General features: G+C 41.8%; 1 protein-coding gene across 2 annotated transcripts; it reads left to right on the forward strand.

Annotated features, from left to right (window-relative positions):
• Positions 1-8,087: 8,087 nt before the first annotated feature.
• On the forward strand, positions 8,088-14,558 carry LOC308383152 (elongation factor 2b). Of its 2 annotated transcripts, XM_080860757.1 has the most exons (13): positions 8,088-8,169; positions 9,423-9,637; positions 9,966-10,147; positions 10,232-10,443; positions 10,676-10,857; positions 11,067-11,172; positions 11,415-11,667; positions 11,780-11,975; positions 12,095-12,461; positions 12,589-12,942; positions 13,302-13,484; positions 13,957-14,089; positions 14,185-14,558. In XM_080860757.1, exons 1-13 carry the CDS (start codon positions 8,167-8,169, stop codon positions 14,376-14,378), a joined length of 2,580 nt encoding a protein of 859 aa, XP_080716883.1. In that variant the 5' UTR covers positions 8,088-8,166; the 3' UTR covers positions 14,379-14,558. The 2 variants fall into 2 exon arrangements, with proteins under 2 accessions (XP_080716883.1, XP_080716884.1); XM_080860758.1 differs by lacking the exons at positions 13,302-13,484; positions 13,957-14,089; positions 14,185-14,558 and adding an exon at positions 13,031-13,180.
• Positions 14,559-14,581: the final 23 nt, after the last annotated feature.

The raw sequence follows: 14,581 nt of genomic DNA on the forward strand, positions 1-14,581 counted from the left end.
GAATGCTTAAATTACCGCGAATTTATGGAGAGAATATCCCATTCTCACCCGCGATTGTTTGGAGAGAATGTGGTTATTCACGAACAAATAGGTACTTTCACATTCATTTTCCGCCACTTGTGAGTCATGGTGATATCTTTCATTGAGTTCATATTGACGTGAATCATCAATTGCACCAGCGAGATTGATAGAATGAGCCCGGTCTGCTCATATACAAAAGTTAACAGTAACCTGCCGTTACCTTAGAGAATATCCCACTCTCACCCGCGATTGTTTGGAGAGAATGTGGTCATTCACGAACAAAGGTACTTTCATATTCATTTTCCGCCACTTGTGAGTCATGGCGATATCTTTCATTGAGTTCATATTGACGTGAATCCATCAATTGCACCAGCGAGTTTGATAGAATGAGCCCGGTCTGCTCATATACAAAAGTTAACAGTAACCTGCCTTTACCTTGTGGCCAGCACCATTGTAGTTACAAGCATTGACAACATGATGAGATTCTCTCGCCGTTTACCACCTCATCTTTGAATAATGTAACTCATAAACACATCGTTTTAAAGCCTGTCGCAGTCATTAAAAGATGTCAATAAACGAACTTTTGCGTCATGTGCTGTCTTTTTCGCCACTGGTACTGAATTGCCAACATTTGTATTTTGTGTAACACATGTATTCATAACATCAAGCCTTTCGCCCACTACACTTTCATGCTCCGGTAAGTTTTTTTTCCTTTGTCCTGCTGCAATAAATAGGCTTACTTAACTCAAAATAAATCTACAGTTCTGGCGTCAATTTGCTTTGCAACACGCAACACGGCTCACAAGCCTTGCAACACGGCTCTGCGTCTAAAACGAACCTTAAATCAAAACTTGTCTAAAACAAGTTCCTTGTGTAAATTACGTGCTTACGCGTTACGTCTAAAACAGAGTATAATTCGGCCTTTACTCCTAATCAGCGATCTTCTTTCTTCGTCAGGCTTAAATCGAGTTATAGATAGGCTACATCAGTGAACAACAGTTCAATTAAATTTTATTTATATAGCGCCCCTACTTGTATGATATTCAGACCACAAATCCTAAAGTAGGATAGTTGTAAGTCACTTTCAAAATAGTTTCAGTTACAGCCAAAGCCGACGAGCCTGTCATGTCTCTGATTCTCTTTTTTAGCAAGTTTCAGTTCAGTATGTTTATTTGTTGAAGAGGGACAGTGTACATTAATAAACATTAAAATGTAAATGCACCCAATTGTAGCCAAAAGGCAGTCCCTCTGCCAGAGTGTTAATGGCTAAACAACTTTAAAAAGACATTTACATATATACACATATACTGTACAGTACTGTGCAAAAGTTTTAGGCAGGTGTGAAAAAATGCTGTAAACTAAGAATGCTTTCAAAAATGGAAGTGTTAACAGTTTATTTTCATCAATTCTTCATAAATTAACAAAATGCAGTTAAGGAACAGAAGAAAATTCTAAATTAAATCAATATTTGGTGTGACCACCCTTTGCCTTCAAAATAGCATCAATTCTTCCAGATACACTTGCACAGTTTTTGAAGGAACACGGCTGGTAAATTGTTCCAAACATCTTAGAGAACTAACCACAGATCTTCTGTGGATGTAGGCTTCCTAAAATTATTCTGTCTCTTCATGTAAACCCAGACAGACTCGATGATGTAGAGATTAGGGCTTTGTGGGGGTCATACCATCACTTGCAGGACTTTCTGTTCTTCTTTAAGTTGAAGATAGTTGTTAATGACATTGGCTGTATGTTTGGGGTTATGTTCCTGCTGCAGAATACATTTGGTGCCAATCATACGCCTCCCTGATGGTATTGCATGATGGATTAGTATCTGCCTGTATTCCTCAGCATTGAGGACACCATTCATCCTGACCAAATCTCCAACTCCACTTGCAGAAATGCAGCCCCAAACTGGAAAGGAACCTCTACCATGCTTCACTGTTGCCTGCAGACTCTCATTATTGTACCTCTCTCCAGCCTCCAGCGAACAAACTGCCTTCTTCTACAGCCAAATATTTCTAATTTTGACTCATCAGTCCAGAGCACCTTCTGCCATGTTTCTGCACCCTAGTTTCTATGTTTACGTGCTTAGTTCAGTCACTTGGCCTTGTTTCCTTGTCGGGGTAGAGCTTTTTGGCTGCAACTCTTCCATGAAGACCACTTCTGGCCAGACTTCCCCGGAGAGTAAATGTCTGTACCTGGGTACCACTGGTTTCTGCCAGTTCTGAGCTGATGCCACTGCTTGAAATCTTCCGATTTCGAAGGTAAATAAGCTTGATGTGTTTTTCATCAGCTGCATTAAGTTTCCTTGGCTGAACACTGCGTCTACGATCCTCAACGTCTTCTTCAAAAGAGCTGGAACTGCACATTTTGAAACCCCTGCCTGCTTTGAAATCTTTGTCTGGGAGAGACCCTGCTGATGCAGTATAACTACGTTGTGTCTTGTTGCTGTGCTCAGTCTTACCATGTAAATGGATAAAAAATAAACATTTATTGTTTACATTTTTCAAAGCATTCTTAGTTCATAGCATTTTTTCACACCTGCCTAAAACTTTTGCACTGTACTGTATATACAAACATAACATTGACAAAATAAAAATAAAATAAAATACCAATATATAAGTTCTACTGGCCCACTAATGCTCACATTTTTGGTTATTTATTAACCATGTTTTAAGATTTATTTTAAAGCAGTTAAATGAAGTTGCTTCTCTAATGTTCTTTGGGAGATGGTTCCATTCCTGGGCTGACCTAACTGAGAAAACTGACTGTCCAAATACACTTTTTTTTAAAGGAATATCACAGTCTCCTCTTGCTGCCCCTCGAGTAGCACTGGTTGCTGATGTTCTAAACTTGACTAGGCTGCATAGTGGTGGGGGGGCCAGGTTAAACTGGATTTTGAACTACAATAATAATATAATTACTATAAATAATCAATACATTTGCAGCATGGAAAGTTCCTAGCGAACTTCACAGCTAATCAGTGTTTCTAGCAAACAGATAATCACAGTTTGTATAGGGAACTGAACCTCGTGGTAAGGTGACCAATATAAATAAACGCTCTGCCAATTGATTATATTACAACCATCACAACAAATGGTGTGATATGTTAACATATCAAAGACATATAATACACCGAAAATCATTACATTATAATCATTACCCTCACTGCCGCTGCCTTCTCCCTGAGTGCTTCCACCATGCTGCAGCCAGGTGTCCCAGCCTCTCCTGATGAGTCTGGGTTATGTAAATGCATAATTGTGTATAAAGAAATAAAATCACTGTATCATCATTTGTCCCACAACTGTTTTCAAAATGTGGCACTCATCAATTTTTGCTTTTTTGCTTTCTCAGGCTGTGGATGACAGCATGGCAAAGTATCTGGTGGAGCTGAGGAACCACCCCTTTCTGGCCCTCACCAACCAGCAGGTCAGAAAAATGTATTGTCTCACTACTTTCCCTCTGTGCCCTGTCATACATATTCACATTTGCATATATTTTTGTCTCATGGGCTGCTGTGTTTTCTCTCTCTGTCCAGATGGGCTCTCACCCTGAATGACTACAGGAGGATCAGGCTGCGCATTCTGGCCAATGGGCCTGTTATGCAGAAGACCACCCTGCAAATGGTGGATATGAGCCACACCAACCTGATACAGTGGCACAACAAGAGGGTGTAGAGGCAGGGTAACGTGGTGGTGATTTAAGGACTGGACCTGTGACTGACCCTTCCTCCCTGCTAATGTGTGCCGGTCATCTGCAACCCCCCCCCCCCCCCCCCCCCCCCAACCTGGCCCAGGTCACCAGTACCCCCCGGCTGGCAGCACCACGGCCAGGCACAGGTAAAAGGGAAGGGTATCTTCTGCAGTCGCACCGGCGGCAGTGAACTCGTGCCCCCAGCGAGAACTCTTCCTGCTCTACCCTTGGGCCCTCAGCTGTTCGTGCTGGGTCCAGTGACCTCACAGGGGCCTGTGCTGGGTGCTGCTCCACCAGGCTGTGAGTGCCAGCCTGTCCTCTGCCTCTCCTGCTCCAGTCCAAAAATGGACCTGCAGTGTTCTGCGCAACGTGCAAGAATTGTGGGCAGTTCAGGATAGCGGAGACTGGACACATCCAGTACAAAGGCATTACATACTTTAGAAGCTGTTCCCATGGAGCAGTGGTTGGAGGATATAAAAAAAATGCATGAAAAATAAATTAATAGATTGCGCTCCCCCCCCCTCCCCCCCCCCCTTCCCCTTCCCCTCCCAGTTTCACACTTTCCGTATATAGTTCTGCATATGTTTTCTAATTCATATATATATACAGTTGTGGAAAAAATTAAGAGACCACTTTTGTTTCATTCTATAAACTACTGACAACATTTCTACTGAATTTCAAATAAAAATACTGTCATTTAGAGCATTATTTGCAGAAAAATTACAATTGGTCAAAATAACAAAAAAGATGCGGTGTTTCCAGATATTGATTTCTGATCTCTTCCTTAGTTAAAGCATTAGTATTGTGTAGTTTAAGAATGAATATGAACTTGTTTTCTTTGCATTATTCGAGATCTGAAAACATTCCATTTATTTTGCTATTTTGACCAATTGTCATTTTTCTGCAAATAAATGCTCTAAATGACAATATTTTTATTTGAAATTTGGTAGAAATGTTGTTAGTAATTTATAGAATAAAACTAAAATGTTAACTTTACTTTAACTCATACCAATAAATAGTAAAACCAGAGAAACTGATAATTTTGAAGTGGTCTCTTAATTTGTTCCGCGGCTGTATATATATATATATATATATATAATGCTATAGCTGTTGTTATTTGTAGAATTTGTTATTGCAAATAAAAGTTGTGAATATAAGGATGTATTAACTGGAACACAAATATTTTGTGAAAATATTAAGTACCTCACACAATACTGTACATGATCTTGCATTAAAATATTCAATGTAGATTTATAAATATCTCACTAATATAAGGTAAATTAAAAGTAATATGCAAACAAATTGTGATTTCCAGGATTAAATTTGAACTTTGCAGTAAATAATGCACACCTACATTTCTGCAAACGGTCGGACTCGAACCGCGGAACCTTGGGGTCAACTCTTCTCATAAAGGCATATGGGCCATTCTACCGAATTCGTGTAATATGCAGTCCCTCAACAATAAAAACTATTTACAAAACAATTAGGTATTTAGGCATAGATATTTAATTAGAAAATGTTATGGTCTATATAAATCCAATGCATTACATGAGATAGTGATAAGCTAAATATATACAAAATCATCATTTATAGGGTACTTTCTATTGGGAAGTAGCTGTCCCCAACACTGACATCTAAATTTCAATGCCTTTAAATAACACTTTTCAATTTTTTTAGATTTTTATCAATGATTTAATTTCAAAGATCTTTATGATTGGGTTGAAACAGAACATGGAATATTTAGATTTATTGTGGGTTTAATTTTTAAATCAATTTATTATACTCAAAGAGTTTTAGTCCATTGGCTGAGCCTGTGTTTTAGCCACGACTCTGCATTTTTGACCATGCAGTGACACTGCATCTCTGTCCCTCATGGTTGAATGGTAAGTAGCTAAATCCCACAGTTTTTATATAAATGTGTTCCAAAGTCTGAAAATCTTAAGAATTGTCACTACCGAAACGCATGTTTTCTTAAATTAAGTAAACCTTTTGGGGTTTCATGGAAAATCTTTTGTTTGTATGTGTGTTCACCTCTTCAAAGATGTGTTTGTAAGCCGTGTGCTTGCTAGAATTCTTTATTTATGCTTAAAGTTAGCTAGAATTGTCACTACCGAAACATATGGTAGTGACCAGATGATTTTGGTAGTGACAAAATGAAATGGTAAGTAGTTAAATCCCATACATTTTAAATAAATGTGTTGTGTGGACTAAAGGGCGGCCCAGAGCAGCTTTTGGATGATTTTGGGAGAGAAATGAACATCCATCCAACAGTGCAGTCACTACCGAAACAGATAAATTGAACTTGAATATTGGGTAAAAAATTCATTTCTATGGATTTCATTATGAAAACCTTCAAGAAATATTTGTAAAAATACTCTTCAGAGAAGGGAAGGAAACACAATCTGAACAGGTCAATAATAATACTTTTTTACTATAGTAAATGTGATGTTTCGGTAGTGACAATTTTTGGAAGAGGAAAAACATTCCAACACATTCTGAAAATACAATATAAAACTTGACTGTTCTTTTACTAGATATGTGTACTTTAGATATGGTACAATATACATACGGACAAAGTTTTGGGAATAAACCATAAAAAAATTCAAAATATATCCGACATGACAATTCGGTAGAATGGCCCATATACAGTACTGTGCAAAAGTTTTAGGCAGGTGTGAAAAAATGCTGTAAACTAAGAATGCTTTCAAAAATGGAAGTGTTAACAGTTTATTTTCATCAATTCTTCATAAATTAACAAAATACAGTGATTGAACAGAAGAAAATTCTAAATTAAATCAATATTTGGTGTGACCACCCTTTGCCTTCAAAATAGCATCAATTCTTCCAGATACACTTGCGCACAGTTTTTGAAGGAACTCGGCTGGTAAATTGTTCCAAACATCTTGGAGAACTAACCACAGATCTTCTGTGGATGTAGGCTTCCTAAAATTATTCTGTCTCTTCATGTAAACCCAGACAGACTCGATGATGTAGAGATCAGGGCTCTGTGGGGGTCATACAATCACTTGCAGGACTTTCTGTTCTTCTTTAAGCTGAAGATAGTTGTTAATGACATTGGCTGTATGTTTGGGGTTATGTTCCTGCTGCAGAATACATTTGGTGCCAATCATACGCCTCCCTGATGGTATTGCATGATGGATTAGTATCTGCCTGTATTTCTCAGCATTGAGGACACCATTCATCCTGACCAAATCTCCAACTCCACTTGCAGAAATGCAGCCCCAAACTGGAAAGGAACCTCTACCATGCTTCACTGTTGCCTGCAGACTCTCATTATTGTACCTCTCTCCAGCCCTTCGGCGAACAAACTTCCTTCTTCTACAGCCAAATATTTCTAATTTTGACTCATCAGTCCAGAGCACCTTCTGCCATGTTTCTGCACCCCAGTTTCTATGTTTTCGTGCTTAGTTCAGTCACTTGGCTTTGTTTCCTTGTCGGGGTAGAGCTTTTTGGCTGCAACTCTTCCATGAAGACCACTTCTGGCCAGACTTCCCCGGACAGTAAATGTCTGTACCTGGGTACCACTGGTTTCTGCCAGTTCTGAGCTGATGCCACTGCTTGAAATCTTCCGATTTCGAAGGTAAATAAGCTTGATGTGTTTTTCATCAGCTGCATTAAGTTTCCTTGGCTGATCACTGCGTCTACGATCCTCAACGTCTTCTTCAAAAGAGCTTGAACTGCACATTTTGAAACCCCTGTCTGGTTTGAAATCTTTGTCTGGGAGAGACCCTGCTGATGCAGTATAACTACGTTGTGTCTTGTTGCTGTGCTCAGTCTTACCATGTAAATGGATAAAAAATAAACATTTATTGTTTACATTTTTCAAAGCATTCTTAGTTCATAGCATTTTTTCACACCTGCCTAAAACTTTTGCACAGTACTGTATGTATTGAAATATTCAATGTAAAATTATCCATATCTCCATATAAGGTTAATAAAAGGTATTAAGCAACAAATTGTGATTTACAATCATAAAAATGAGCTTTGCATGAAATAATGCAAACCTCAATATCTGCCAACGGTGGGACTCGAAACCTGAAATCTCTGCTCTTTTAGTAAAGCATATAAAAACAGAAGTTTAATGTTTAAAAAACATTATAAAACTTTAGTCATGGAGGATTAGGCCATACAAAATCCCTTACTTCTTTTTTTCTCTCCTTTTCCCTTTATTCTCTTCTTTTCCCCCCTTTTTCCTTTCTTCCCCCCTCATGGTGAGCGATTGTGCACCAGCTACAACACGGTAGCCTGCAGTCTGGACCACTTCCTTGTTATTAATGACGTTTTACGTTTGTACGCAAACAACGCCAGACGTCCACTATATAACGCTACGCGTTGACGTAACCGGTCTCTTCCCTGCCTATGCCTTAGTGAGGTGGGCAGTGTAAAACTTGCGTGGTTCTCCTCGAAGCGAATCCAAAACCATCCGTCATCATGGTAAGTAAAGATTACATTTAAATTCTTTGTATAGATCCCAATTTAACTGATCCTGGCACTAGTTGAAATCTTGCGAGGGGTCACACGGTGATTGTACGAAATATGAGACATTTGAATCACGCAATAATGTTACTTCAAAATGGCACCCCTTTTGTTTTGTGGCTACCGCCCTGTCTGTCGATTTCATGCGAATTCCGACGTTGTTTTTCCAAAAACAAATCATGGATCATGTTTCTAACTCATTCGTATCTCAACACGGGACTTCATTTGTCACGTATCTTATACCCCCAAAATTGTATCGTTGCGGCAGTTGTCACATCAGTCACACAACTGGCTAGCGTTGGCCTGTGTCTATGTCTGGTTAAGAGACCGCTATGCTAGGGTCTGGTACGTCTTCGTCGAATGCAATTTGTCTCAGTCCAAAGGCGAGCATTGTGTTTACCGTAGAAATGCTGACCAGACTTGCGTTTCATGGTGACGTTGACATAACTAGTTAGATGGGTTATATGATGCCGGTAAACAGGGTGTTGTCTGATTGCAGGGCATTGGTGACGCACCGATGTTAGCCGAACTGTTAGCTAGCGTCATTACACGTGGCTCAAAATGCCGGCTTTGCTAGTCCTTTGCGCGTATACCATTAGCCATGCTTGCAGTTAGATGGAATAGATGTCTATTAAACGCGAGTTGCCATGAAAAGATTACCTTAACTAGTCAACGTGTAATTTCAGTAAAGTCACATCGTATAATTTGTTTTATTAGAGCCTAATGTCTTTGCAATGTTGGCAGACTAATTGGCTAACAGCTAGGTTGGATAACGTAAGGCCTGATGCTGCGCAGAAGAAACGGTTGGCTGCACTGCTTGCCATAAATAATGAATAGGTAGTTCATGGGTGGGCCATTTCATAGAACTGACGTTACATGGCCTGTTCGGTCTAGTTATGTTGAGGTAGGGCAGCTGACGCTGTGACTGCGTTGCAGTGCTTATCTAGCTTCCCCCCGGTGTAGGTGCGTCAGCAATTAAATTCACTGGCATGTACCACCCTGCTGCCGTGGCATATTGTTATCCGCCATACAAAGTGGAACAGAAGTAAATGGCTGCTGTCAAAGCTAGTTTGAGTGATGTAACAGGTGTGTGTTGATGGTGCATTAGGGGAGGTACACTGATGGTATAACATTTAGTCTACCTGGAACTGTACTTGTAACATGGCTGTTGTAATGTAGCAACTCAAAGTAAAGACTTCTCTGTTTTCTAGGTGAACTTCACCGTCGACCAGATCCGTGCCATCATGGACAAGAAGTCCAACATTCGTAACATGTCTGTGATTGCGCACGTGGACCATGGGAAGTCCACTCTGACCGACTCACTGGTGTCCAAGGCAGGTATCATCGCCTCTTCCCGCGCTGGAGAAACCCGCTTCACTGACACACGAAAGGATGAGCAGGAGCGTTGTATCACCATCAAGTCAACGTGAGTAATCCTGGATCTGGCTTTCTGCCGGGTCTTGTTAGATAAGTAAAGCATGACTACGTTGAACTTAAGCAAATAAACAAATGTATAATGCGATGGAGAGACATAAAAAAAAAAATGCTCACTGGTGACCGGGATCATTGGCTCTATCCTTAAATATAATGTTGAGTGTCCATCCCCTGCCTGAACATCTTTGTTTAAAGGACTCTTTGATTGTTGGAAAAAAAAGCGGCAGCTGGAATAACCTTTTGTTTTTTTCCTTGACTTTATGTGGGACTAAAATCTCTAAATAGATCATTGATTGTATGGTTTATTTTCTATTTTGCAGCGCCATCTCCATGTTCTACGAGCTCCAAGAAAACGACTTGGCTTTTATTAAGCAGTGCAAAGATGGCTCTGGGTTTTTGATCAACCTGATTGATTCTCCCGGGCACGTTGACTTCTCATCTGAGGTGACAGCTGCTCTCCGTGTAACTGACGGTGCCCTGGTGGTGGTCGATTGCGTCTCTGGTAGGTCTTTGATCGCTCTTAGAATGTCACTGTAGCCACTCTTGACTTACGCGTGTGGTTGACTCTGCTGCCCTTCTTTTTCAGGTGTGTGTGTCCAGACTGAGACTGTGCTGAGGCAGGCCATCGCTGAGAGGATCAAGCCCGTGCTGATGATGAACAAGATGGACCGTGCCTTGCTCGAGCTGCAGCTTAAACCAGAGGACCTTTACCAAACATTCCAACGTATCGTTGAAAGCGTCAACGTTATCATTTCCACCTATGGTGAAATGGAAGATGGACCAATGGGAAACATCATGGTCAGTGTGACTTGTTTTGGGTTTTTTATTAGTATTGTGGCAGTCAGTGGACTGCATATTTACTGTAAATCTCTTCTAGAATATTGTAGGTCCAGATCTGTAAATCTATTTGGTCAAATGTTTTGTGTGTGTCTGAAATGTGTGTCCATTGATTATTATGAATTATTACATGATGCCTTGATACAGTCTTTTACAGGTTTGTGGAAAGTTTAAACGTGATTGTTTCCTTCAGATTGACCCAGTCGTCGGTACCGTTGGCTTTGGTTCTGGACTCCATGGCTGGGCTTTCACCCTGAAACAGTTTGCTGAGATGTATGTGTCCAAGTTTGCAGCTAAGGGTGATGCTGCTCAATTGACACCAGCAGAGCGCTGCAAGAAGGTAGAGGAAATGATGAAGAAGCTGTGGGGTAATAAGTAAGTATTGTACTACAGTTTTAATGAGCCTATAAGGTTGGCCTATAACTCTACTTTAGGCTAAAACCATTCAAATTCCTGTCCTTACCTATTCCTTTGCCATCATTAAAGTAATGGATATGAAGGTGCTTGATCTCTACTTGATGGGTGGAGTGGTATTGAACCTAATACTGAGTCTTGCTGAAGGGTTTTGATTGGGTTTCCCTCAGGTTCTTCGACCCTGCTGCTGGCAAGTTCAGCAAGGCTGCCAAGGGACCCGATGGCACAATGCTGCCCCGTACCTTCGCCCAGCTTGTCCTTGACCCCATCTTCAAGGTAAGGCTCAAAGTGTTGTCATCCTATTTTTGTCTGCCATTTCCTTTAAGAGTTTTGCAAATGACTTATGATGACTTAAACAATCTTCACTTTGACCTGATTGTTCAGTGATGAGAGTACTCTGTCTGATGGGCACAGCTGTGTAAACAGTTTTGTATGTGACTAGTCTTGTAAGCAGGCTTGAGTACCTAGACTGCTCGTCATAACTGCACTCTAAAGGTCCATAACCCTGTTGCTTGCAGATGTTCGATGCCATCATGAACTTCAAGAAAGAGGAGACTGCCAAGATGCTCGAAAAGCTGGACATCAAGCTGGATAATGAGGACAAGGACAAGGAGGGCAAGCCCCTGCTGAAGGCTGTGATGCGTCGCTGGCTGCCTGCCGGTGAAGCCCTGCTTCAGATGATCACCATCCACCTGCCATCTCCCGTTACCGCCCAGAGGTACCGCTGTGAACTGCTCTACGAAGGACCTGGTGATGATGAAGCAGCCATGGGTAAGAGGTCTCAGTGGCCCCTTTGGACCTGGTAAAATGTCTTGAAGCAACTTTCTAAACTGATTTCTAAAATGGTTTAAGTAGTTGGTTAAGATTTGTTTCATTTTTTCAGGAATCAAGAACTGCGACCCCAAAGCTCCTCTTATGATGTACATTTCCAAGATGGTGCCCACCAATGACAAGGGTCGTTTCTATGCCTTTGGCCGTGTCTTCTCTGGCATTGTGTCCTCTGGTCAGAAGGTGCGCATTATGGGACCAAACTTTTCCCCTGGGAAGAAAGAGGACCTTTACCTGAAACCAATTCAGAGGTGAGCCTGTCATCTTCAGTTTTGTGGGGTGGCAAGTTTTAAGTTAACTGAGTTTGAGATTGTGTAACATCCAATATAAGCACCTGACTCACTTTGGGTTGATTTCCTCCTGCCTCAAGGACCGTTCTGATGATGGGTCGCTATACCGAGACCATCGATGAGGTGCCATGCGGGAACATTGCTGGGCTGGTAGGCGTGGACACGTATTTGGTTAAGACCGGGACCATTACCACTTATGAGCAGGCCCACAACATGAAGGTGATGAAGTTCAGCGTCAGCCCTGTCGTGAGGATTGCTGTTGAGGCCAAGAACCCCGCTGATCTGCCCAAGTTGGTGGAGGGCCTGAAGCGTCTGGCCAAGTCTGATCCCATGGTGCAGTGCATTATTGAGGAGTCTGGTGAACACATCATTGCTGGCGCTGGAGAGCTGCATTTGGAGATCTGCCTGAAGGATCTGGAAGAGGACCACGCTTGCATTCCAATCAAGGTCAGATCAAGAACAGGCTTGTCTTTTGTGATCTCTTGCATTTTCTTGTGACTAAACATAATTATGAAAAAAAAAAAATATGACTTGTCCTACACTGAATTGACATTTTTTTTTTTCTCTCTGACAGAAATCTGACCCAGTTGTGTCCTACAGAGAGACTGTGAGTGAGGAGTCTGATGTGGTATGCCTGTCCAAGTCCCCTAACAAGCACAACCGTCTGTACATGAAGGCCCGTCCCTTGTCTGAAGGCTTGGCTGAAGACATCGACAAGGGCGAAGTCACTGACAGACAGGATATGAAGACCCGTGCCCGCTACCTGTGTGATAAGTATGAATGGGATATCACTGAGGCCCGTAAGATCTGGTGCTTCGGACCCGACGGTACTGGACCAAACATGCTGGTAGATGTGACCAAGGGAGTGCAGTACCTCAATGAGATCAAGGACAGCGTGGTGGCTGGATTCCAGTGGGCATCCAAGGAGGTATGAATACATCCTCTGTCTTTTCCAGTCTAGACTCCAGTAAGCTTGACTTGTCTGACCTGTAATGAACTGGTGTTTCTCCTCTTAGGGTGTGTTGTGTGAGGAGAACATGCCTAAGGCTCAAAGTGTTGTCATCCTATTTTGTCTGCCATTTCCTTTAAGAGTTTTGCAAATGACTTATGATGACTTAAACAATCTTCACTTTGACCTGATTGTTCAGTGATGAGAGTACTCTGTCTGATGGGCACAGCTGTGTAAACAGTTTTGTATGTGACTAGTCTTGTAAGCAGGCTTGAGTACCTAGACTCCAGTAAGCTTGACTTGTCTGACCTGTAATGAACTGGTGTTTCTCCTCTTAGGGTGTGTTGTGTGAGGAGAACATGCGTGCCATCCGCTTCGATGTCCATGACGTGACCCTGCATGCTGATGCCATCCATCGTGGTGGTGGCCAGATCATTCCCACAGCCCGTAGAGTGATCTACGCTTCCCAGCTAACCGCTGCACCCAGGCTCATGGAGCCCATCTACCTGGTGGAGATCCAGGTACTCCTCACCTCCTGATCTTCATTATGTTTGCTGTTGCCCACTTGTACTGGACTGTACTCTACCTTTCAGAAGCTCTTGGAGACCCAACTCTTTAGAGAGCACCCTTTCCTACTTCTAGTATTTTACTTGCACTTAGAGTAGTTGCATTCCTGCATGTTTTAGTTTTTTTCCTTTCTATTATTTAAAAAAAGCGTTTATTGTTACACTAGGCCTCTATTGCTTGTAGCGCGATTGTTTTCGTTCTTGTACATGATTTGGATAAAGGTGCCTTCATAATGACTAAATGTAAATGTACTGGTACAGCACGGTGCTAACGCAAAGGTGGGTGGGTTTGACACCTAGGATACATGTTGGTCAAAACGCCTGTACAAGTGAAATACTGAAAGGTTTAAACAAAATGATCTGCCAAGTTGTATGGTAATGACTTTTATATGACTGACTGACCTTGTTTCCCCCCCCTTCTCTTCAGTGTCCTGAGCAGGTGGTAGGTGGCATCTATGGTGTGCTGAACAGGAAACGTGGGCATGTGTTTGAGGAGGCCCATGTAATGGGAACACCCATGTGGCAAGTGAAGGCTTACCTGCCTGTAAACGAGTCCTTCGGTAAGCACAGAACCTTACCAGCTGACCTGTGTTGCTTCATCTCCATCTTAGCAATGGCCATTAATATTCCTCTTTTTTTTTTCTTTTTCTCCAAGGCTTCACAGCTGATTTGCGCTCCAACACCGGTGGCCAGGCCTTCCCCCAGTGCGTGTTTGACCACTGGCAGCAACTCCCTGGAGATCCCTTCGAGGCCGCTTCCAAGCCATGCCAAGTTGTTGCCGAAACCCGTAAGCGCAAGGGTCTTAAGGAGGGTATCCCTGCGTTGGACAACTACTTGGACAAATTGTAGAGCCTGTCCCTTTGACTCCCACAAGCCCCCTTCCCCCTCTGCTCTGAGGGACTGGACTGTACAGATTACCACACAATCACTAAGGTTTTGCCAAAACTATGGTCAAATATGGTCAAATAATGATTTAAGTATCTCCACATGACAAATGTAAAACATAAATAAAGGAAAATAAAAATTGAATGACTCTTGAACATCATTGGAGT

Source organism: Sprattus sprattus (assembly GCF_963457725.1).
Source record: "Sprattus sprattus genome assembly, chromosome: 2".
Classification (NCBI taxonomy): Eukaryota; Metazoa; Chordata; class Actinopteri; order Clupeiformes; family Clupeidae; genus Sprattus; species Sprattus sprattus.